Here is a 25,875-nt window from a genome sequence, read left to right as displayed (position 1 = left end):
CACCATTTGTTGAAAATGCTGTCTTTTTTCCACTGGATGGTTTTTGCTCCCTTGTCAAAGATCAAGTGACCATAGGTGTGTGGGTTCATTTCTGGGTCTTCAATTCTATTCCATTGGTCTACTTGTCTGTCGCTATACCAGTACCATGCAGTTTTTATTACAATTGCTCTATAGTACAGCTTTAGGTCGGGCATGGTGATTCCACCAGAGATTCTTTTATCATTGAGAAGAGTTTTTGCTATCCTAGGTTTTTTGTTATTCCAGATGAATTTGCAGATTGCCCTTTCTAATTCGTAGAAGAATTGAGTTGGAATTTGGATGGGGATTGCATTGAATCTGTAGATTGCTTTTGGCAAGATAGCCATTTTTACTATATTGATCCTGCAAATCCATGAGCATGGAAGCCATCTTCTGAAATCTTCTTTAATTTCTTTCTTCAGAGACTTTAAGTTCTTATCATACAGATCTTTCACTTCCTTAGTTGGTCACGCCAAGGTATTTTATATTATTTGTGACTATTTTGGTTCATTTCCCTTTTAACTGTTCTCCTCCACCTTGCTCTAGCTTGTAGGAGCCTCTAGTGAGCCTGCACTGGGCACTGTCTCTTTAGGACTCCAATCTGCTACTGCTCTCTTCAAATTTCTTCAATGAAATCAGGAGCAGCCTGACAAACTAATCACATACTCTATTGAAATCACAGGCTATCACTGCCTGTGCTGTGCCTATCAACTTGACAGAACCCTGGACATATCTGGGAAGAGGGAACCTCAACTGAGAAAACGCCTCTGTATGATCAGCCTCTTCAGAAGCCTGGGGGAGGGGGGCACTTTCATGACTGATAATGGATATGGTAGCGCCCTTTGTGTGCAGTGCCATTCCTGGGCAGGTGGGCCTGAGCATAGAAGAAAGCAGGATGAAGAAGCTAGGAAGAGCAAAACAGTCAAAGCCTCAGAAGCCCTGGCTTCTCCTGACCATAGATTATAACCTACGTGTCAAAGAAACCCTTTCCTCCCCACGTTCCTTGTGGTCATGGTATTTTACCACAGCAGGAGAAACCTAACTAAGACACTGCTGCCAGTGTCCCTAAAAAGTGCATTCTTCTCAAGGGACCTTATTTATTTCTGGGGCTTCAAGTAGCATCAATATGATGACTTCGAAACCCCAGTTACAGGACAGAGCTCTTCAACTGCCTCTTAATGCACTCCACCTGGGAGTCACAAAGACTGTGTTTTTATCATTTTTAAAACTATTCACCCACCTTACCAAGCTGAGTCCTCCTATTATAGAGCCAAACTTTCATGTATATTATGATGTCATTATCTGTCCATTCTCTTTATAACTTGACTCGGGCTGGAGAGATGGCTCAGCATTATCTGCTCTTGCAGAGGACCCTTGTTCAATTCCCAGCACCCATATGGCTGGTCACAACTGTCTGTAACTTCAGTTCCAGAGGATCTGACATCCTCTTCTGGCCTCCATGGGCAGAGACATCCATGCAAACAAGATATCTATACACTTGGGGAAAAATAAATAAGTAAATAAATCAAAAACCTCATGTTTTTTCTTCTCTAAAATGCTTCTACTGGTATACCAAGCCATGACCCTTCCTCCATGTTGTCCATGTTCATTCTATGTTCAAACATATCATTTACACTGACCCATGTGAGATACAGCTCTCGGAAAGAAAGTTAAACCTACATTAAAGCAAGCCAAACAAACAAAACAGAACTTGACTAAACATTGCTATTCCTAATGTTCTTTTGCCCTGCAGTCAACCTTCTTTGAAAAAGTTTTGATATGAGTTCTAACTAACAAAACAGGTCGAAACTTAGTACAAAAAAATATAAAGTATTACTATTAAATCAATACTGTCTGAAAGAATTTTTATAAATCTAATGAGCACTAAAAAAAAGAAACAGGCTATAGGATCAATGCCACACTTTATTACTTTTTAAACATTTGCGCCATTGAAAATGAGTATCTCAAAACTATTAGATGAATCTTATCAGTAGACTGTTTCCAAGCAGCACACAGTTTACATGTTTACTTAGAAAAATATGCCAGGCGCGGTGGTGCACGCCTTTAATCCCAGCACTTGGGAGGCAGAGGCAGGCGGATTTCTGAGTTCGAGGCCAGCCTGGTCTATGGAGTGAGTTCCAGGACAGCCAGGGCCATACAGAGAAACCCTGTCTTGAAAAACCAAAAACCAAAAACAAACAACCACCAAAAAAAAAAAAAAAAAAAAAAGAAAGAAAGAAAAAAAAGAAAGAAAAATAAGTAGACTTCAGAGAGATCCTGCGACAACTTTGTTTTGCAGCAATGAAGATCAAACTCACAGCCTGGCACATATTAGCCAAGTGCTTTACCCCTGAGTTACATTTTCCAGTTCAATTCAGTCAGAACAGAAATGACTGGAGAAAAATCACCTGCCTCCCTGCTTGTCCACATCTGTGGCACTAACTTTAAGCCACTACCACCTTTGCTGCAGTGGTCGTTGACAAATTCCCCTATTTCAATTTAGTTATCAGCAATATTCTCTACAGAGTAGCTAATACTGTCACTTAAAACATAGCACAGATCCATCCTACTGCTTTTTATTAAAACTGTCCCCCTATAGACACACCACACTCTGGCCCACAGCCTGCCATGGCACCTGCTTGAACCTCTCTGAGTTCATTTCTGATAGTTCCTTGCCTCTTGTCCACTAACCTCCTCTCCTGTAAATGTGCCCCACCCACTTTGTGTCTTTCACTTACTTAGCATCTTTTCCACGTCCTACTATCCCACTTGAAATCACTTAAAGATTCCACCTCCCTTCTTCCTTCCCTGTCCTTCTTTCTTTTGTTTTGTTTTGTTTTCTTTTCTTTTCAAACACAGGGTTTCTCTGTGTAGCTCTGGCTGTCTTGCACTTTGCCAAACTGGCCTCAGCCTCACAGAGATCCGCCTGGCTTAGCCTGGAGCACTAGGATTAACAGCGTGCAACACCACTGCCCAGCAGTCCCATGAATCTTTATTTTCTTCAGCACTTTGTGTAGTTGTCACCTCCCCAGGAAGTAAACCCAATACTCCCTCTACCCTAAGAGCACCCAACCTGTCTCTTATCAACACACTCACCTAGACCTACCTACCTTTGCTCACATCTGTGTCCACTCAGTCGCTCGCTCACGGCCCTGTTCCCTCTGACACTCAAGACACTGCCTTGATCCACAGCTGGCACTCGGGGACTTTTCAGTGTCTCATGTCTGTGAAAGCTGTGTCTTCTAGGATTCGCACTCGGTATTTCCCATAAAATGTTCCAACAGCACCAAGTTTATAAACCTCACCATGGTAACACCCAAATCTGTTCTGTGCCACCTCCCTCCCTGCATTCCCTCTTAATTAAAGCTAGCAAGTGTAACTAGTCACCCTCATATGCTCTCCATCACAAAGACCTTGGAAATTCAGAATTTTGCATATTTCCCTTTTGCTATTCCACTGTCACTACTTTAGTTTATAACTTATTCCCTCCTCTCATGTCAAAATCTAAAACCAAGTTTATTTTTGTGCCGCTGTGATAAAACGCCCTGACAAAAGCGCCTCACAGGAGGCCTGCTCTGGCTCACAGTTCGAAGGCACAGTCTAGCAAGGTGGTGTGTGTGTGTCAAGGAGGAAGAACAATGAGTGCCTGCGGTTACTCAGCTCCCTTCCCCCACTTTCACAGGCCATGATTCCAGCCAGGGAATGGTGCCACTCAGGGCTCAGGCCCTCCCACTTCAACTAATGAAACCAGAATACCCACAGCAGGCCCCAGAGCTGGGTCTCTCAGGGGACCTCAGACCCTGTGAGTGGATAATTAACAGTGACCTCCACATCCTGCTATGGTTTGAGTATGAGTTCTCTCACCTGAAACTCACATTGGTGCTTAGTCTCTATTGAGAGATAGGAGAAGGAAATGTAACCTGACTACAGTATTGATAGGCCAAGGCTTTGGAGTGCATTAGGATTAAATCTTAGAAGAGGGAGGGAAAAAGGACAGACATGCTTCCTGACACTCTACCAACATGAAGGCCAACGGCAGATGTGGCCATGAAACCTTCCAGAACTGTGAGCCAAATAGCCTCTTTTCCTTAATTTATCCAGTCTGTGATATGTGTTATTACTAACCTTAAAATGAATAAGATAATCTCTATTATCACCCTCTAAGTGAGTGTTCCTGTACACAAATGTGCTTCCCCCCTGGGAAGTCCACTGGTCTACTAGTTCACCATCAAGTACAAAATCCAATTTCTTCCTGTGGTTCTGCCCTATTCTTCCGTATGGGGATTTACTCATGGTCTCCAGTAAAGGATTCAAAGTTCAAACTGAGCAGAGAAGTTACTGTAAAAACCCTTAGTAAACATCTGGAGGAATGTGCCCCTAATCAGGCTACATGGAATTACCTTGAATAAAAACCCAGCCAAGCAAGAGCACAAAGTTCAAAATGCCTAACTGAAAAGACAATAGGAAGGCAGGCTGCTGAAGAGGAGAGCAGGGAACGCTGGGTAATCTTGCACTGTAGCCCTCAGAGGCACACACAAGCTTGTCCCAAGATTTTCTCTGGGCCTCCCTTGAGAATGTGTAAATACAAATATTTTTCCTTTATAGGACAGACAGTCAATACCTGCTGTGTAAAGTTGAAGACACAGATGTTTTCTAAGACACACAGTTTATTTTTAAACATAACAGTGCCACTCCTCTGCTGAGAGGGCCTTGGAAATGTGCTGGAGCATTATGCTGTGCCAAGGGCCCATGTAGCTTTAAGGGTGATTCTCCACCAAGGATCTGGCCAAAAACGCTCGTCACTGACTGGTAGGAAACATCACTAGTGTAGCGACTCTGAAACTGTAGCAATGATTCATCTTATGAAAAAAGGGTAGGGAGAGAAACTTTATTTTCTTTTTATGTAGCTCAGGCTGGCCTTGAACTGAGATATCCACCTGCCTCTGCCTCTGGAATACTGGGATTGAAAGCATGTGTCATTTTGTTTATCATGTGTCTTAGTTAACTGCTCTATTGCTATGAAGAGACACCATAACCAAGGCAATTTACAAAAGAAAACATTTACCTGGGGGCATGCTTACAGTTTCAGAGGATTGATCAATGACCGTCATGGTGGGGACCTTATAGAAGACAGACATAGTCCTGGAGAAATAGCTGAGCTGAGCTAAGCTTTACATCCTGATCTGCAGGAAGCAGGCAGGGAAAGACAGACACTTGGATGTCTAGCATTGGCTTCTGAAACCTCAAAGCCCACCTCTAGAGGCAGATTTTTTTCCAACAAGGGCATATCTATTCCAATAAGGCCACACCTCCTAATCCTTCTCAAACAGTTCCTCTCCTTGGTGACTGAGCATTCAAATATATTAGCCTATGAGGGCCATTCTTATTCAAACTATCACTTCATATAACAATTTCTTTTAAATTTTCATTTAAAGTAAATATTTTATAAATAAGTAATGGGTCTGGGTTTGGTGGCACATACCTTTAATCTCTGCACTCAGGAGGTAGAGGCTGGCAAGGCTCTGTGATCTGTGAGTTCAAGGCCAGCCTGTCTACATGGTAAGCTCCCAGCAAGCCAAAACCACAAAGTAAGACTCTGTCTCAAAAAAAAAAAAAAAAAAAAAAAAAAAAACCAACATAAATGAATAAGTAATGGGACTGGGATGGTTAAATTCTCCCTCAAAGCACTAGGGTCAGAGCAACACCACTGATTACCCTGGAATTCTTGGGCTCCTAAGAGCAGTGTGTGCAAAGCTTTTAGCTAAAATATCTCAAGCATTAAAACAGGCTTACAAATGCTCACAGTGTGCTCATGAGGTAAGGGAAGGTAGAGATGCTGCTGCTTTGAAGCAGTGGCTGTCACATCAATGTTCCTCACAGCTTAAGAAAGCCCTAGGGAGGTGTTAAGAGTCAAACAATAACCACCAGAGTTTGCAGTACAGACCGGGATGGTCTGAGGAATAACACTGAATAATTATCAAAGGTCTCAGTTTCTACAGGCTTAGCAAAGAATCACATGGTTTAGATTTGAGAGGAGGCCAAACTTGCCTGGATGAAAATGGAAGATAAAAATATAATCAATGCATATAAGAAGCAGACAGGAAATGGCTATTGAAAGAAAACACCTGCTTAACTTGAGTCCACACGTGTCTGAACAACAAATTCTGCATACATACTTGCCAAGGACTTGGGAAGAAGAGGTGCCTAGGAACAAAGGACTTGAGGTCAAATCTTGAGTCTAAACTGGTGGCCTGTCTTCTGCTGGAGACAGCTTTCCATCTCTCCTCTGCTTTCTCTGAGATCACCAGGCAGCTCTCTCTCTCTAGACAGCTTCCTCATGCTATTCTCTGCTCCAGACAGTTCTCCAAGCAGTTCTTTCAGCTACTCTAAAAAATTCTCCGGATAACTCAGCACTTGCAGATCAAAACCCCAGTCTTTTATTTTATTTTACATATCAATCCAGTTATTTACCCCAGGTTCCCTTTTGATTATCCCATGAATCAGCATCCCAGCACCCCAGCCCCTTAGTTCCAAGGAAAGAACAATCACAAATTTTCTTTTAACAATGCAAAAAGCACTCAGAGATCTGCCTGCCTCTGTTATGCACAGACATTGATAAACCAGTTGGGTGGGCCCCCATCCAGAACTTACACTTTCTACTACACCTGGGGCTAACCTCGTTCTGTCCTGGGCTGACCCAGAACTCAGGAATCTGTCTGTCTAGGTAAGCATAAACAAAAAACCTTGGCTAACCAGGCATGGTGGTGCATGCCTTTAATCCCAGCACTTGGGAGGCAGAAACAGGCAGATTTCTGTGTTCGAGGCCAGCCTGGTCTACAAAGTGAGTTCCAGGACAGCCAGGGCTATACAGAGAAACCCTGTCTAGAAAAACAAACAAACAAACAAACAAACAAACAAACAACCTTGGCTGGGTGGGATCTCCAGTCATCAACACTCTTTAAATCTCTTTATCTCCTTCCTTAGTACCTTTCCAACAAGTTGGCTCACAGTGCAGCTGCTTTTGTTCCTTTGGATTTGTGAAGCCTTTCTTTCTTTTTTTTTTTTCTTGTAATTGGTAGGATTTAAAAAAAATTTTTTTTTATTAGGTATTTTCCTCATTTACATTTCCAATGCTATCCCAAAAGTCCCCCATACCCACCCCCCTACTCCCCTACCCACCCACTCACTCCCCCTTTTTTGCCCTGGCGTTCCCCTGTACTGGGGCATAATTGGGAACAAAACACCCATGGAAGGAGTTACAGAGACAAAATTTGGAGCTGTGACGAAATGATGGACCATCTAGTGATTGCCATATCCGTGGATCCATCCCATAATCAGCTTCCAAACGCTGACACCATTGCATACACTAGCAAGATTTTGCTGAAAGGACCCAGATATAGCTATCTCTTGTGAGACTATGCCGGGGCCTAGCAAACACAGAGGTGGATGCTCATGGTCAGCTATTGGATGGATCACAGGGCCCCCAATGGAGGAGCTAGAAAAAGTACCCAAGGAGCTAAAGGGAACTGCAACCCTATAGGTGGAACAACAATATGAACTAACCAGTACCCCGGAGCTCTTGTCTCCAGCTGCATATGTATCAAAAGATGGCCTAGTCGGCCATCACTGGAAAGAGTGAAGCCCTTCATAATTGCATCCTTATATTTTACATAGTTGAGAAGTTATATATTTCGAACCCATGTTTTTAGAGTTCTTTCCACAGCCTTAAGGGCAGTCCTGAAGGTCTCAGCGTTTACCATTTTGCCACAACTTCACCTCTCAGACTCATGCTATGCTGTCTCTGATTACCATTAAAAGTCATTAAAAGGGAGGGCATTCCTTGAAAGAGGAAGTAAAATACATAATAGGAGCAAGCCTTGCAACCACAGCAGCCATCTACACACAGAGGCCCATGCTTGCTGGCCCTGTCTTAGGGGCAGGAATGCAAATGCATTGAGCTAATAAGCATTGATGTTTCTTTAATCTAAAAGTAAAATTTCATGTTCACTTAGTAAATACCTGACGATAATTTGGCATTAAAGATATAATACGACTGTAAAATACATTTGCTATGTTGTACTTTCATGCAATCAAGAAAAAGACATCAAAGCTGATCAATGCTAAAAACCACCTTATTATCAAATACTGGAATACACGTTATTTCTATGGCTGTTAAATCTTGTTTTTAATATTCTGTGATCAATATTATCATATCCTTACTACCATTAATATCTTTATTTTCGGGAGACTAGAGGGGGAAAGGCAAAGGGACTGAAGCAGACCTCTTTCTAAATTATAGCACAGGCTACCCTAGAATTCCCTATTCCCAGGATACCCTAAAACTTGCAATCCTCCTGCTTCTCCCCCTCCTGAGAGCCAGGATTATAAATATAACTGAACAAGATCAGCTTGGTACCTTAATTTTCTAATTTTTGTGATTTCTGTGGTTCTTCTCTACCTTACGTGGCAACCCCCATACAGTTCATGCATCACAGTCACTGTCCTTTCCCTGAGATTGGCAGTGTGTTGTGTCGTGCAGCGATAGATGAAATCCTACTTAGCATTTTATACCTAACTAAATGGTCTCACATGAACTCCTTCATTTTTTTTAATGAAACAATCATATACAGCTAACAGTACTAACACTTAGGGAATATAAGATTTATTATTTTAAGGAGGACAGGGGCAGAGGGTGTATACCCAGCGTGTGTGAGGCCCTGCATCTGTTCCCCCAACACATACACATGACCTAAAATAACTAAAAACCAGATCAGGGCTTACCTGAATTAAAAGACAAGTTCTTGGGGAGATCTCAAGCCTGAGAACTCAGAGACAGACCGCATAAGAACCCCTGGAAAAGTTTACAATGTGTCCCCCAAGCCATTTGGTTTGTTATGGTGGGTTCCCGGCACCCCTCAATTTACTCCTGACCGCCGACTCTCACCACTGTCTCTCGGCCTCCTCAGTTCACCTTTAACCTGCAGCTAGCAGCTTCTTTCTGACCGCAAAAGGCTATCACACAACTCACTTGGAAACAGTTAACTGGAGAAAACCTCTGCTTTTCTGTCTTTGGGAGTGTTTGCATTTCTCTTCTGACCATCTAGGCTTTCCTCTATGCAGCCCGACTCCTTCTGTAACACCCAGAGCTGTCCGAATCTCCCTGATCTTTTCCATCCTGTCTGCACACTGCACACCTCATTCCTAAACTCATCCATGTTACTCATTCCATGGAAGGCCTTTCCCACCCTTGTCAATTTCTAACCAATTCATGGCCACCTTCTAATTGGGTGCAATCAGTTTTATGTCTTCAAACTTATCTCAAGATTAATGCAACCAAACAGAGAACAAGTTTCTACCCATAGGGAACTTTCTTTTTTTTTTTTAATGTTATTTCTAAATAATTAAAATTTTATTTATTTATTAGGGCTGGATACGTGGACATCAGAGGACAACTTATCAGATCTTTTGTTCCACCTTGAGGGTCCCAGGGATCAGCAGGCTTAGAGGCAGATATTTTACTAGCTGGCCGTTCTAGATTGACTTTCTGCTTGTAGTGATAAAAAAAACTGGCCAAAATTAACTTGTGGAAGAAAGATTTATTTCATTTTACAACTTCCAGGTCACAATCCATCTCCATCGCTAAGGGAAGTTGAGGTAAGAACTGAAGGCAGGAAATGAAGCAGAAGCTGTGGAGGAATGCTGATAACCTGCTTGCTTCCCATGGTCTCTTCAGTTTGTTTCCTTGTACAATCCAGCACCATGTGCCCAAGAGCAGCACCACTCCCAGTGGGCTGGGCCCTCCCAAGTCAATCACTAATAAGAAATGCCTACTGACTTGACTGCAGGCCAATCTGATGGAGGCAGCTCTGCAACTTAGGTCCCCTCTTCCTAGGTGATTCTAACTTGTGTCAAGTTGACTGAAAAACAACCATTCTGTCCTGAATAATTTTATAACTTACAATGTTATTCTTGGTAACAATGTTACTTATTTGCTAAGCTTTCCTAATGGATTTTTTTTTTTTTTTTTAGAAATTATAAGCATAGCCTATGTTCACGGAATGATGTTTGGCTGGAGAAAACAGTTTATTTCCTCAAACTACACACTGGAATCTTGTATTATATATATTTGAAGTTTCCAGAATATTCATATTCAGATTTATTTTCAGTGAAAATTTGTACTGAAAAGTAACAAAGTATAAATAGATTCTTCTGGGAACATATATGAAAAGAAAGCACAGATTTAGATAGAAGATAAGAAGCAAAATTAGCAGAGTAGGACTAGAAAACACTGGAGTGGAGATAAGAAGAGAAAGAAAACGGAGGAGAGCCCTCCAAGTAAGAGCTTCACTGCCGCCTTCTTACCGACCGGCACTGGCATGAAACTGAGCGGAAGCCTAGCCTGCTAGGCCACAGCAGGCTCAACAGGAGAGAAGGCTGCTAAAAGCGTCCCCTGACATTGCAGCTGTACTGTCTGTGAGACAGTAGACTGAGTCAGGAACTTTAAAGAGAATGTAAGAAAATTTTCACATAACTCGAAAGTTTCTCTCAAGCAAGCAGTGACTAAGTGCTTAAGCAATTAATTGTATATTATTGTGACTTTCTAAATTAAGTAGCATAAACTGTTGAAGATATGTTCTTTTAAAACTCTCACTGGGAGACCATTAAAATATCCTAAGAACTTTTATGAGTTTATTCACAACTTCAATCTCCTTAGCCTTATTTACCTACAAAGTCAAATTCCATCATAAAAAAAAAAAAAGAAGAATCTGCTTTGACGTTTTCAAGAACTCAAACCCGACAATTTATGAAAGCTTGCTAAAACTAGATTGCCCCCCAAAAATTCAAACATCTTAAATGGTTGAATTTTTTTCATTTATTCTCATTCCAAACGAGTACTGGTTTTAAAAAAGAAAATAAAAACTATTTAAATATATTAGTATAAAAATAAGAATGATTATTTCCAAAATAGGTAACTTCAACTTTACTCAATTACTCTAAGAAAAAAGACCAAAGTGGCAGCTAGAGGACTAAAAGATGAACAGTTTTCCTTAAAAAAAAAAAAAAAGTTGAAGCGTCCACAAAACAATGTGTGCATGTAGCCATACATAATAAATTCAGTTGAAGATAACCATACTCCTCTGAAATGCTAAAAGTACCCATTATATGATAATGAACTACTATGGATCTATTAGAAGTATATATATATTGCTTTATTCAAAACAAGATGCCACCTCATTGAATACTGCTTGTACTCTACAGACTTTTAGCAGAAAAATACAAGAACTGGGGACTGTGTGAGTTATAAAACCTTCATGCTAGAAGGAACTCAGCTCACCTACTGCACTTTCTCAGTCAATATTTGATTGATCATTGTAAATACATTGAAAGGTCAGATGAAAATAGATAGTAACTAGTCAACAGATCATAATTTAAAATAAAAATTATTTTCAAAGTATTTACTTAAACCTATATTGTAGGAAGAAAAAAAAACTATGAATCAAAAAAGGGAAATTAACTAAAAATCTATTAGGTATTAGATTCTGTGCATCCCACACTGTACCATACAATAAGAGAAAGCAGTTCCTGAATTACATTTACTGAACACCTAAAACGTTATAGTTTATTTATATTAACCAATTAAAATCATAGCCAGTATGGCAGTGCACACCTATAATCCATGCACTGGGGCAGGATGATCACTCCGTCAACACCAGTTTGGGGTTACAGAGAAAGACCCATTCTCCAACGACACTGTGAAACTTTCTCACAGTAAACGTACTGTTCTAAACTGAACAGAGCTCCATCATCTGAACATTATAAAAGAACAACGGAAAAGCTGAGGCTACAACCCAGAACCAACACCCTTATCGTGTTGAGAAAAAAATGTGGGAAAAGAAAAAAATAATATTTTAAAAAATACTTAAATTGAAAACTTTAAAGTTTCTAACTTAAATTTAAGCTTAAAATTAAATTTTAAATTTTTAAAAATTTAAAAATTGCTGGGCGTGTTGGCGCACGCCTTTAATCCCAGCACTCAGGAGGCAGAGGCAGGGGGATTTCTGAGTTCGAGGCCAGCCTGGTCTACAAAGTGAGTTCCAGGACAGCCAGGGCTACACAGAGAAACCCTGTCTCAAAAAAAATTTTTTTTTAATTATTTTTAAAATTTAAATATTTATTATATTTAATAAAAATAAATGTTCTTAGCAAAAAATGAAGTACGAAGCAGATGCTAATAAATCATAAGATGATCAGTCATAGCAATATTCTATAGTTTATAAATTCTATGATTTTAGTATTGTTATAGTTAGATTCAGTTGTCAACTTGACACAAACTTAAAGTCACCTTAAATCACCTATGTAGAAGGCACCACAACTGAAGAATAGCTTCAAATGTACTGTGCCCTGGCTGTATGTCTCTTTCTTAACTATTAATTGACACAGGAAGGCCTGGCCCACCCATCTCTAGGCAGGTAAGTCGAGCCTAAGAAAGCTGGTGAGCAAGCCAAAGGGAACACGCTGTGTCAGCAGCTCTCCTCCGTGGTTTCTGTGGGACTATGTCAGATGATGGAATATAAGCTATAAGCCTAAAATGAACCCTTTCCTTCCCAAATTGCTTTTGGTCGTATTATTATAGCAATATAAAGTCAATTAGGACAAGATTAAACAAAATTTCCTGAAACATGCAAGAATGTCTAAAGAAGTATGACATCAGCCATAGTCATCTCACTAGGTTAGAAGCTATGAAAATAGGAGGGATCTGAAAATAAGATTTCAAAACACACTACTTTATGTATATCTTATTGTATTTGATACAGACTATGGTATTGCAGGTATCAAGTTCAATAGCTTGGAAAGGCCCAAAGACACTAAGGGACAAAACAAGATTAACTGCTATAATCAAGGGTGGGCAAGACAGGCAAACAACTGTGGAGTCCCCACCTCAGGATCACCTCCACTACCAAGCCAACCTCTCAGTGATAATGTACCACAGGAGTAAGGAGCCAGAAGTCCTGGCAAGATACATTCCTAAAATCAACACAATAACATTTATGTTTTAAGTACCAACACTTACTTATTAGTTAAGTTACTGATGAATCATTTTTTTGTAACTCAAATCAATAAACACACACACACACACACACACACACACACACACACGCACGCACGCACGCACGCACGCACGCACACAGAGTCACTAAACAGCCCTGGATGGACTAATTGTTATACAGCTTAGCAAGCCTCAGACCTGAAATTCCAGGCATGCGTCACCACATCCAGTCAGTAGATGCCCTGAGACTAGTGTTTATCAACCCATGCCACTGACATTGTGGGTGACTGTTGCTTTCTTTCCAGGGCTGTCCTGGGCACTCTTTGCAGCACCCTTCACTTAGAATCCAGTCACCAATAGCAACACCTCTCATCTGTGACAATGAAATACGCCTGAGGATAGAGTGTCAGCAAAATTATCCCTTGTTAAGAAAAACTACTATACGGAAGGAGAATGGGGTAGGAAGGTTTTCTTAGCCATTCTTCCTTTTCTAAACCAAGCTAAATACATACTCTTCTGAGAGGCTGAACGAAGGTGTTCCCGAAGGAATCCGCCCTAACCTCTGGGAACCGAACACTACCTTATCAAGAAAACCCGTAAGAGTGAAATCAAGTTAAATAAGGATCTTTTGAGGAAGATGGAAGTGGGGGGACAGAAAAAATACAGAAATGGGAGGACAGAGCTGTGAGCTTTGAAAGGTGGCCTTCAGGTGAGAATAATGCAGCCACAAGCTAAGCAACGCATGTGAGAAGCTGGGAAAAAGCAACTAAAACAACTCTCTAGGTCCCCGAACAGGCAGCCTAGTGATATCCTGATCTGGGCCCAATACTATTGATTACAGGCATCTGGCTTTCAGGATGGTGAGAAATTTACTGATTTTTGTTTAAGTCAGTAAGTGTGGCAATTTGTTTCAACAGCCAAGAAAAAACTAAGAGACCCCAAAAGGATTTTATTTAGATTTTTAAAATCTGCTGTTAAACCTGCAATTAGTAAATGAAATCATGTATAGTGAGCACTCAGCATAGCTCCTGAACCCTACCAGGCAAGTGGGAGGAGAAGATCCAAGGTTCCTAAGAATGAAGACACAGAAACCATCATTCACATAACAAATTTTACACAAGTTATGTGGTACAGTTTGTCTTGAATGAAAAGAAAAACGGTAGATGAGGTCAACCAATGACAGTTTCTTGAGGAAGGAAAGCCTGAACCCTTACTATTAATTAGAGACTGAGAAAAAGAAATGATCATGAGCAAAGCTCAGAAGTGGGGGAGTGGGGGGGGGGGGGGAGTAAGACTCCTGCTGCAGTGTGGACCTGCCTAAAGTGGGAGAGGGCAGACTGAGTGCTAATGTTAAGTAATCTAAATAACACAGAACCTCAAAAACACTCTTAATGATTTGGTAGTAAACGGACTTTTTCACAGGATGTATTCATTTATATGCAAGCTGTGGCTCTTAGGGGCTTTTATCAATATAAACAAGCTAGGATTCAAATCCTTTACCATAGGGTAACTACAAAGGTCGGGTACTTACACAAAGAGCACACTATACCAGTCACTCTGCAGCAAAAGTACCTACAAAACCTCATGAAGCAAATACTCTTTAAACATTTAACTAAACGTACTTACATTTCCCACAGCCAATACTCCTCCTCCAAGATGAAGGCCCTCTGAAGTCTCCCAAGTCTCTAAGCCTGTCATCACTTCTTTTCCTGAGCACAGAGCACATAACCAAGGCATTCTCCTCCCACTCTCACAAACTTCCAGCTGTCTGTCCACCCACCTTTCCCTAACATCTCTCTACCCAGCTAACATCTCTGTGCTACACAACAAGGTAACACAAAACATCCAACTGCACGCAATGCAGTGAACAAAACTTTCTTCAAACTGTTTTGCTGCCCACTTGTTTGTTGTTGTTGTTTCTGGTTTTATTTTAGTTTCTGTTTTGGTTTTTGAGACAGGGTTTCTCTGTGTAGCCCTGGCTGTCCTGGAACTCACTCAGTAGACCAGGCTGGCCTCCAACTCAGAAATCTGCCTGCCTCTGCCTCATTAAAGGCGTGCACCATCACTGCCAAAAATGTCTTAAGTACATTTGCAAGTGACATAACATTTGTATTAAGATTTCTTCCAAAGGCACCAAATTACTTTCTGATTTTTATAAAAGTAATAGGTTTTGTTCCTTCCACTCAGTCTTCTAGGCATCAGGATAAAAGAGAAGGTGACTGCCTGGTTTTTGCAGAGTAAAAGAGAAGGCCAGTTTCTTTAGCTTCATGAGTGAAGCCAGAAAGTAGTTAGTGTTCAGATAAATACGTTGCATGTTAGTTCTTCAACCTCTATGTCGATTTGTTCATGTTTCTAGCCTTTCCTTAATTTCCAGCAGTCACCTTAATGTTTTTTAGAATTCAACTGCATCTAATTTTAGTACTTTGTATTTCTGTAACAATGCGAGAAAACTGGATAAGTTCCATCCTCTTTAAAACCATTGGCAGAACATCTTTGATCTGTGAATCTGATAGATGAAAATGGTACATAGTAGGATTTTTTGTTTTAGTTAGTTTTTAAAGCAGGGTCTCACTGTATAGTTTTAGTTGCCTTGGTTTCCTGAGTGCTAAATTTACAGACATGTGTTGCCACACCCAATATTCAGTTTTGGTTTATACTTGTATTATATATGAGCTTGAAAGTCTTAACATATGCATAAAATAATTTGGATTTCCTATTTTTAGATTCTATCCATGGCTTTTCCTACTTGGTGTTAAAATCTTTTGTTTGTTGGTTAGTAAATATCCTTTACATATTAAGGAAGTGTTTTTTTTTTCCTTTTCTTTTTTAAAAGATTTATTTTATGTATGTGAGTACACTATTTCTCTCTTCAGACACACCAGAAGAGAGCATCAGATCCAATTACAGATGGTTGTGAGCCACCATGTGGATTCTGGGAATTGAACTCAGGATCTCTGGAAGAGCAGTTGGTGCTCTTAACTGCTAAGCCATCTCTCCAGCCTAGAAGTCTTTTGTCTTCAGTAGAAATCCAAGTATTTCCACAGTTTCTTTATTATCATCATTTTTATTATTTCATAATATACTGATTCTTTCATATATATTTCATTCTTAAACAAACGTAAGCTCTTCTCATTAAGTGTAATTCTTTTGTATATCCCTAGTAGAATGCTTTTCAGATATATGGAACTGAAGATTAAATTAAAGGGTAAAGATAAAACTGCTTTTGGAATGACTGAGCATAGATCTTATCATGGGGTGTCTACTGGGAATGCACACGGTTACAATAAGTACAACCAAGTTCCGGTAGCGTAAGCCAGTCTGCCAAACTGAAGCAAAGGGCAACCAGTACTGACTGCTGTCTCTGGTCGTCTGAGCAGGGACTGTAACAATACAGAAGCTGCCGGTGGGCATATTTCTACTAAGAGGAACAGAAAGTGCTCCTATGTAGCCAGAGTAGAGCAACAACAGGAGCTGTAGGAGGAAGGGGAAGGAACCCACAACAGGGAGTCTAAAAGAAAAGGCGGAATATGACAAGCTGAGTGACATGCACAAGAAAGCAAAGAGTGGGGAAAAGTCTGAAAATAAGCTAAAAAGTGAAACAAAACAAAACCACAAAACAAACAAAACCTACTCACTGTATTGTCTTCTCCTTCAATTTTCATTCTACTTTAAATCTGTGATAACTTCAAAGGGGAGGCCTTTTGAAATTACCATCCCCAGGTATTTAAAACAATACTCAAGTATCAGTGGAAGCTAGCAACAAATGAACATTTTTAACTAAGCAGAATATGTCTCTTCTGGTATGTTACACTGAAAAACAAACAAACAAACAAACCAACAAGCGGGGCTGAGCATTCAAAGCGCTCACTTCTCTTCCAGGACTGAGGTGCAGTTCTCAGCACCCATATGCGGGACCTCACAACCACCTGTAAGCATGCTTTCATTGGCTCCAATGGCTTCTCCTAACCGCCATGGGCAACACGTGTATGTGGCACACAGGCATACACTCAGGCACACCCACACACATACAAAATACATCTTTTTTTTTTTTTTTTAAAGGAAAGGAAAGATGAATTTCAGGACAAAAGTAAAATTGTCTTAAAGTTTCTTTTAAAGAAAAAAAGAAGCAATTTAGAAGATAGGAACTACTCCAAATTGTTCATCATTATGTGGATGAATGTACCATGCAGAAAATTTGAGAAAGGTCTTTGAGTTATTCTATCATAATTAAGGGAGGCCATAAGTTACCTTCTCTCTGACTTGCTAAAATGCATTTTACTTTGTTTAAGTGAGCTCACATTCTGAAATGGCCAGAACAAGGTTAAATATTGTCAGAAAAGAAAATGTATAAATCTGACTTTATTATACTACAGAAGAATAATCAAACGGTCAAAGAGTATAGGTTTTTAACAGAAGACCACCTTTTCTCTGCACAAACATGAACACAGATTTAACTAAAAGAGGTGCTTTGCTATCTCTTCCTCTAAAAGTTTTTAAAAGGAGCCTAATCTGCTCTAAAAAGGTTTGGAGTTAGTATATTTCATACAAGAGTGATGATCTCCCCAGACCCTTCAACACAACTACCATCTGTGTACATCAAGCCTGCACTGCTCCTAAGATTAATGCCAGTAAAATCAGCTCTCTGGAAGCACTCATGAATCCAAGATTTCATGGTTAGTTAGCCCATGGAACTAGCAGTAGCCCAAAAAGTACACTGTTACTAAGTCTATGAGGAGAGGTATTTGGTGAGTGGAGTGGAGTGTGAGTTAGAGGAGAAGGCATCACACACACTGAGCTCCAGACTCGGTTCTCAATGCAGCCTCCTTAGCAGCCGCTCCAGCAGTTTGGCAAAGCGCCCAGGACGATTAGCAGCCAGAGCACGCAGAGCAGGGATCTGTTGAGATGAACTGCAAAGGCTCCCCCAAGTGGTCACAAATAAATGACAGCCACGTCTGGGCTAATCACTGCCCTGGCTTTGACTCCAACCAAAAATACTCTAGGTAAAGCTGGTGCCTATAATTAGACAAAAATGTAATCAAATACTAGTACCCCACACGAGAGTAGCGAGAGCATCATGATTTCAGATCCCATGTTTATGAACACAGCACTATTTTGGAAGGAAAAAAACTAACAGTAAAACAAAACTACAATAATTTTTCTCGATAGATTTTTCTGGGGATGACAGTTATCTCAAATAGATGAGTACTTTTCAAATCTGCTTGACCATCCCTAAATATCAGCATATCCTTTGTAACTACATTTACTTGAAGATCAGTTCTGATACAAATTTAGTTACATATCAAAAGAAATACATGGAAAATGAGAATTTATCAGCTTTACTACATACCCAACTTACAATTTACAAAAGTTCCCTTCTCACTAGTAATCCGCATTGACTGTACATGACATAAACAATACAATCAGGTCTTCCTACCTTTCTCTGTATTAATTTTATTAGTGTTTTAACTGTCTGACTAGCTTGAGCTCTGTATTGTTTGCAACTCACTCTCTCAGAAATGATTTGCGGATGTCACCCACTTCTGATAAAGCTCAGATGTCCAAAATGTGCAAAGCATTTAATTAAAACATCTGTTGTCTTCTGATAATCTTCCATTATTCAGAGGTAAAGCTCATATAGGTATGGTATATAGTCAAACAAGCAACACAATTTTAAAACATTATAAAACAGGTACCCAGGGTCTTGTGACTGTCTTTTTTGTTTTCAATCTCAAATTTAAAGGGAAAGGAGAGAAGCAGCCTGGGTAGCCTTCTGACACAATTTCAGCTTCAGGGGGAAAAAAAAAATGAGCTTAGGAAAAAAAGCAAATTGCTCCCTCAAATATTTTTTTTAAAAAAATTATAAAATCCAACAGTTTTCCTGAAGAGGAGAAAAAAGGATTGTCTTGTACAGAGCTATCAAACTTAACTCTAACAGCTTGATATTTTTACCTCAAAACTTTGTGTGTGTGTGTGTTTCAATATTCCAAGGTGGAAATGAGATTCACTGCAATAATTACAAGACACACACACACACACACACACACACACACACACCATAAGCCCGCGCTCCTACATAGCCTGTAGTCTCCATAGGACAAAATAGAGCAACTCAAAGTGTAACCATTTTTGCATTATGTAACCCTAATTTGGAATAAAAGAAACATGAGCCTTATAGAGCAATGTATGTATTTAAACAATAATTTAATAATTTAAATATATGAAAGCTTTAAGAAACAAATGACCTCAAAATGAAACAACCCCCAAAGTTATTTGTTTACAGAGCAATAAGGCCTCTAACCACAAAACTACAATCAGGCCTAGTAGTTTATCATAACTACACAGCCAAAGGCTGGTGCATTGTTTGACCAGTGTACCAAAATTTACCCTTAACCAAGGCTGAGATAGTTTTAGTACACATGAGACGTATGTAAGTTTCCAAAAAAGAAATAATGACCTGAAACACCACATGGGAAGAAATGGCTGCTAACTCATATTCCAAGTGAAGACCAATTTAACGCACCCCGAATGCTGTCAGCTATATGACAAGGAACCCCATTCAGGAGGGCTAAAGTAAAATTCCAAGAATTCCCAGAGGCGTAGGAAAAGAGTAAAAGCATGGCTAGCCTGACCTTAACCGGCTGCTTTTTGAGTAATGCGGAGAATTTTCTGAGCCTTGCCTACAGCCTTGAGTCTCTTCCTCACCCTTCTCCCCACCTACACAAATACTCACCCCAGAAAAGGGGAGCTTAATGAATGTTTTCTCGAGCTGCGATCCCAGGAACTGGTACCTTGAGAATAAACTCCCAATAAAGTGTTAAAAAAAAAAAAAAAGAGTCCCCCCAGCAAGAAAAATAACCAAAGACACCCCAACCAATCCACAAGCTGTCACCGCGCTGTCCGATCTTGCATCTACTCCCCTCCGGCCTGCCGTCCGGCCAAAATAGAAGTGGGGGAAGAGAAGGCAGGCACCTTTCTGCTTTCAGGCAAATGTGTCCAGCTCGGAGAGCACGCGCTGAGCGGCGACCGCCCCCGCAGAGGCGTGTGCTCGCCCACCGCCACTTTAGCCAAACAACTGGAACCTCGTGGCTCGGAAGTGGCAGCAGGAGTTGCAGCAAGCCTCCTCCCCGGGATCTCTGAGCCCCCAAAGGTGTCAGTCCCAGCGCCAGCCCGCTCGCTCGCCCGCCCGGGTCCACGCCGAGGCGCCCGCGCCGCAGAGGGAGGCGGCCGGCCCCGCCCGGAAGGGGCGGCCCGCGGGGGACGCGTGGGGCGAGGGGCGCGCGAGGGACACGCCACGGCTCCCGCGCCCAGGTGGCAGGGGCGGGGCCCGCGTGGCGCCGCCGGGCTTGGGGCTCCGGGGCCGGCCGTTACCGCACCGCGTGGGGCCGCCACTCACCGGCTCGCACCTCGGCCGCCTCCGCGCCGCCGCTCCACTCATCAGTCGCGGGCGCCGCGCAGCCCCATCTACCGACTCAGGGGCTCGCGGTCGGGCGGGCGACTTCCGCCGTCCCCGCCGGCCTCGCCCTTCGCCCGGCTCCGGGCGCTGCCGCTGCCCGCCGGCCCGCGCGGCCAGCCTCTCTCAGCCGCTCCGCTCCCGCCGTCGCCGCCGGGGCGCGCTCCTCCCGGCCTCGCGCGTGCGCCGGACGCGGCGAGCGCGCGGACTCGTGCGCGCGGAGATTCCCCCCCTCCCCCGCCAACCCCCGCCCAGCCCGGCCCCGCCCCTCGGTTGTGGCCTGGCCGCCAGGTGCTACCACCAGAGGGCCCTGCGGGCGGGTCCCTTAGGGTCGCCCTGGCCCAGCGCGCGTCCTCCACGTTCTGTGGGAGAGGAGCGGGAACCGGCCGAGAGCGGCTTATAGCACAAAGGAGACGCGAGAGTCCTGGAGCCCGCGCCCGCCACTCTTCTTACAGCCCTGACTCGGAGGTGGACTTGAAGGGGGACTGAATTTTCTCCCAAAGGCCCAACCCGAGGCTATGGTTCACACCCGACAAATGAAAGGACACTAGCTTCTTTCATAGTGCCAGGGCTCGGGCGGGATCGTGGAGCGGGCTTAGCCAGACCCTCCCAAACATCTGGCTTTCCCAGACCTGGGAGGAGGAGGACGGAGTACCGTGCCTCCAGCCGCGACCCTGCGCGGAGTGGGATGATTGCTGATGGGTGCCCTCTCAGAAAGTGTCCTTTTGACAGGCGTGTAGCTTTAATTTTTTTTTTTTTTTTAAGCTAAAAGGAATTGAGCATTGCAATGTAGCAAACGCTTCTGGCTAGAACTACAGTAGCAGTGCGAGAGCTTCCAGTCCTTTCTGAGATCTCTCTGCAAGCCCTCAGACCTGTGCTGTGGGCTCTCGCAGATGCTGTCATAGTCTCCCTAAAATTGAAGCAAGTAGTGTTCTTTCAGTGGAGCAACACGTCTCCTCAGTAGCTGTAGAAAGTGCAAGTGGAACTTCTCCTGTGACCATCTATCTGGTGGCTTCCACTGCGTAGCCTCTCCTAGCTTCTGAGCACCTTGCACAGCCCCTGCACAGACTGACGACAAGATTCAGAGATGGGCTTCTGAGATGTAATGCACTGCCTACTTTGTGGATGTAGCTGGCACGGAAGGGAAAAGGGGCGGGGGTGGGGGACGACTCTGATTCTGTGTCTTAAGAGGGCCCCAGTGAGTTTTGTCTTTAGCGTCAACCAAGCATCAAAGATTAATTTGCTCTGCCATGAGGATCATTAATTTTGCAAACCAACATGTAGGGGGACTTTGTAGAGCGTTAATTTAGAACCCTTTTTCCTGGAACAGCAAACCTGAGAAAAGGAAATTGGAAGCAATTAAGAAAAGTGGAATGTGCCGAGGAGCACGGAGTAACTTTGGGTAGGTATTGTGGTCCCCTATAGCCAAGTTCACCTTGTGAAATGAGACCGAGTGGGCTCGGTGCCCAAAGGTGAGAAGTAAGACATAGGCAGAGAGTATCATGGTTTGACCTCTCACGGTGGTGTGGACTCTTCGGGGTTTTCTTACTTTTCTGGATACTCAGTGGCTCCTTCCTACAGCACTCTACCCCAGACCTGTAAACCTTTAGAAGGTTGCCCTTTCAATTCCCACTTCACCACAGACTTTTCTAGCCAGTATTGTAGCTGCTCTGTAGAGGGGCAGGAAGTGACTGCCATTTCTGGATATGCTGCTCCCTATATTGTACCTTTATTCTCTCAAAGGTCCAGTGGAAACAGTGTACTAGCCTGTCACACTCTACTCCGTCCCTACAAACAGGAGGAAATTGGCTGAAGGAGGTTTGAGGAGGAAGTAGAGAATCTCTGTCAAATCACAGCAAGCAGACCTCTAGGACCAGCCCTTGCCAACACTCTTGTCCCCGTGCATCTGAACGTTATAGAGGCTGATCACTGTCCCGAACTCATCCTGAAGATCAGAAAAATGATTTTGCTTCAATGGCTGTCTTCAGTCACTTCTTCTCTAGGAGTTTTTGCCAGTGAAGTTTTCTGTCAGTGTCTGTTTTATCAAACACTCCTGTACCGGTTATACCATGAAGCAGTACTTCTTATTATAAATAATAGCCCACCTTGAGACATTCTGCCCTTCTTCTAAACTGTAAAAGTGGGACATGCCAGAGTCCATTGGAAATGATCTGACTTGAACATGGAAACCCCTGCCCTTGCTTGCCAGCTCATCTTTCTGAGAGAATGTCATTCCTGAAACACCACCTATCCATTCCCGCACCTGTTACAAAGCTTCATTCCAGGGAAGGAGACAGTTAGGGTTGAAAATGACATTGCATCTTTCTCTTCAGTGTTGTTGATGGCCTGACTTTCCTCTTCCTTCTCTTCAGTGTTGTTGATGGCCTGACTTTCCTCTTCCTTCAAGGTTAATCTCAACTCTAAAGTCTAAATGGATCGTAATTTCACTATATCCTAGCTGTAACTCAACCAAAAAAAAATCAGAATTAAAAAAAATCCCAACATTTATCAGTTAGCTTTTATTTTCCTCCCTCAAATATAAATATGCTGAGATTGGAAAGACAGCTCAGTGATTAAGAGCAATTCTTGCTGCTATTTCATGGGACCTGAGTTGGATTCCCAGCACCCACATGGCAGCTCACAATCGTCTGTAACTCCAGTTCCAGGTGAGTTGACACACTTTTCTGGTCTCTGAGAGCACCCAGAATGCATGTGATGCTCCTACATAAAATGTAGATAAAATACCCATAAAGTACACAAAAATAAAATAAGAATATTTAAGTGTATTAGTAAAACTTTATATGATGGTGTGTCTCCTTTGACCAAATGTGCTCTTACAGAAACAGAGGAATTTTTCTAATAGCAAGAGCCCCCAAATGTTAAAAAAATAAAATAAAAATAAAAATCACATCCTATGTGCTCATTTTCCAAGTGATCCATCATAAGAGCTACTGTGTTCTTAGAGGATAGCTTTGTGAAAAATTGCAACTGACAAGCATCGCCCAGCCTGAGCAAGGCTCCCTCCAGAATAGTTTCCTTTCAGTCTTTTATCTCTGTACACAAGGCTATGCTGGTCTCCCCAGTTTCCGCCATCTTGCTAACCTTTCTAATTCTGGCCTGTTCTATACCTGCTTACAGTTTGCCCTACACTCAGAGAAACTTATGCCATTTTTGGCTATCAGAATCACCCTAAGAACTTAACAACAAAGAGAAGACCAAACACAAAATACCACTCATGCCTGGGTACCTCCCTAGATGCACTGACCTAGGGTACAACCTGGGTAACAGTGCGTTTCTGGGCTCTCCAGGTAGTTACATGGTACATCAGAGGTAGGAACTGTGGAGATGACTCATCTTCCAGGAAGCACTTACGTGGTCTCTTCACAACACTGGGGTAGCTCCAAATTATCGCAAGTAATCAAATTAAAATACCTAATCCTGTGCTCTAAGACTCTTTGCCAACTGACTAGAATAGTCTCCTTTCAAAACAGCTTAAAATTATCTCCTTTCTAAAGCTTCTCCAGATTAATCTCACCTGGCTGCCCCGAGATCTCCTGGTCCCCAAATCTCTGAGCATTCCAACAGCATGGCTTTGCAAAGCCTAGGACCGCAGCTGACTGCGAATAATGTTGTTTTAACCTTGCTTACATAGATAGCTGTCAGGGCCTTTTCTTGTAATTTTAATCTCCCTGAAGTCTCACTGGCCAACAATCCAAAATAAACAAGCTGTGTTCTTAGCAGAATCTTCTCCTGAACTAGCAACTAAAGAAAACAGTAGTAGTTCATATTTTTTTAAAAAACCATTACAATTAAAGCCATCAACTTTAAGAATTGAAACACTTGGGTTTTTTTTTCTTTCTTACAAAAGAATGTATTGTGTATGTATGTATACATGTATATGTGTGTCCATCATGTATTTTAGACATTGGAGTTTGATTTTTATGCCCACCTCTCTACTGAAACTACTCTTTACCCCCTCACCATCGACAATTTCATTCATATACCTGTTTACTTATTCACACATTTATTGTTGGAAAGTGCTGGGAGTAAAATATTAGCACCAGCTCCTACCTGATGATGCAGAATACGATGCTATTAAAATACCACATAGCTCATCTATCAGACATCTTAACAGAAGCCAGTAGGATTCTATAGGCACCAGGAGGTCTTTGCTTAGATTGTGTTCATTCAGTTGACCTCTCGGCATTGTTTAAGGAGTTGCTCCTACCCTGGCCTTCTCTCTCTTCCTTCACCTTTGCTGATTCTGTATGAGCAAGCCTACGTTTCTGGCTGTTGTGTCTCTGAGAGCTCCGGGTCTTATCTTCTCCCACTCCTTAAACACACGTGTTCTACCAAGGGCAGGGAGGATTTCTGAGGGAAAGCGTAGAACTCGAGTCTGCTGCTCCCAGGCTTCCATCCATCTCTTCTCCCTTCAGGCTTGTTTTCCACTCCATATTGAGATTTGAGTATCTCCATCTGGATAAGCCAATCACAGTTCCAATTAACATGACTAAAATAAATTTGCTACTTCTTGCCACCCTCATTTATCCCCTTTCCTAGTGTCCCTGCCCTGCATTTCCTTCATAGCCTCCCACAGGCTCCCCTGTCAGGCACACGTTTAGCTGCACCAGCCCTCCCGAAGCCCACAAGCAACTACAGGAAAGAAGTCTTTTGTCCATCTCTTCTGGCTCCCAACTCTTTCCTCCCTCAAGGACTCCTGGCCCTAATCCACCTGTACACTTCACCACAGAGGTCAGTCATTTCATCCCTCTCCGTTTACTCCCTACGGGTCCTTGAGCCTAAAGCCAGTTGCAATGGTCAAGGTTCCCATCTGCATGTTGGTCACTCCAGCCCTGCAGCACTGTATTTCTGGCCCAGGCATTTTGTATGTCTTCCCCTATCTTTGCTGGCCAAGATCCAGACTTTTATGCCCGCCTCCCCCTCCTCTTCTTTGAAATCTCTTTGCATCACCACAAACAGAGGTAAGGGTCCTCCTTTGAGTTTCTGTAAGACTTTGATTGCTTCTTCTAGCCCTACTTCTAGTCTGCTTTATAAAAGCCTCAAATTATGTTCAAATATTTACCTTCATTTTTCCCCTCTATTATCCAGGCTCCAAGTCTATCTTGCTTAAAGATGAGAGTCCAGGATGTTGTGCACACTACACTCTACGTAGTAGGTGATCATTTATTAGAGCAAAGTTGTTAGGTGGTGGACAACAACTTAAGAATACTAAGTGAAAAAGAGAAGTTGCTACTTATATTTGATACTTACTCCTGAATATGCAAGGGACAGTTGAGGACAATCAGACTTAAGGTAGGGAGCCTAACAAAGCTGCTTGAGTTTATCCTGCAACAGCATG

The 25,875-nt window shown here is 42.3% G+C and overlaps 1 protein-coding gene and 1 long non-coding RNA gene across 11 annotated transcripts in view; one reads left to right on the top strand and one right to left on the bottom strand.

Moving 5' to 3' along the window:
- Positions 1 to 20,696, bottom strand: part of Mpp6 (membrane protein, palmitoylated 6 (MAGUK p55 subfamily member 6)) — an 88,927-nt gene extending 68,231 nt beyond the window's left edge. For 2 of the 9 annotated variants that reach the window (NM_001164734.1, NM_019939.2), the window contains exon 1: positions 20,460 to 20,683. Coding sequence is in view for 1 of the 9 variants with exons in the window: in XM_030255518.1 (XP_030111378.1) it covers positions 20,460 to 20,501 (42 nt within the window). In the remaining 8 variants the exon portion in view is untranslated. Of the gene's footprint in view, positions 1 to 19,796; positions 20,286 to 20,459 lie in introns of those variants that run through there. The other 7 variants (NM_001361248.1, NM_001361247.1, XM_030255518.1 and 4 more) reach the window with 6 other exon arrangements.
- Positions 20,697 to 20,766: 70 nt separating this feature from the next.
- Gm38805 lies at positions 20,767 to 23,269 on the top strand. 2 transcript variants are annotated; one of them, XR_869061.1, is made up of 3 exons: positions 20,767 to 20,984; positions 21,847 to 21,918; positions 22,260 to 23,269. It is a non-coding gene; the product is annotated as a predicted gene, 38805 (long non-coding RNA). The 2 variants fall into 2 exon arrangements; XR_869060.1 differs by having other exon boundaries at positions 20,767 to 21,618.
- The last annotated feature ends 2,606 nt before the right edge of the window (positions 23,270 to 25,875 follow it).

Source organism: Mus musculus, chromosome 6 (genome assembly GCF_000001635.26).
Source record: "Mus musculus strain C57BL/6J chromosome 6, GRCm38.p6 C57BL/6J".
Classification (NCBI taxonomy): domain Eukaryota; kingdom Metazoa; phylum Chordata; class Mammalia; order Rodentia; family Muridae; genus Mus; species Mus musculus.
The sequence above is the reverse complement of the archived record's forward strand: the minus strand, read 5'-3'. Positions and strand labels throughout refer to the sequence as shown.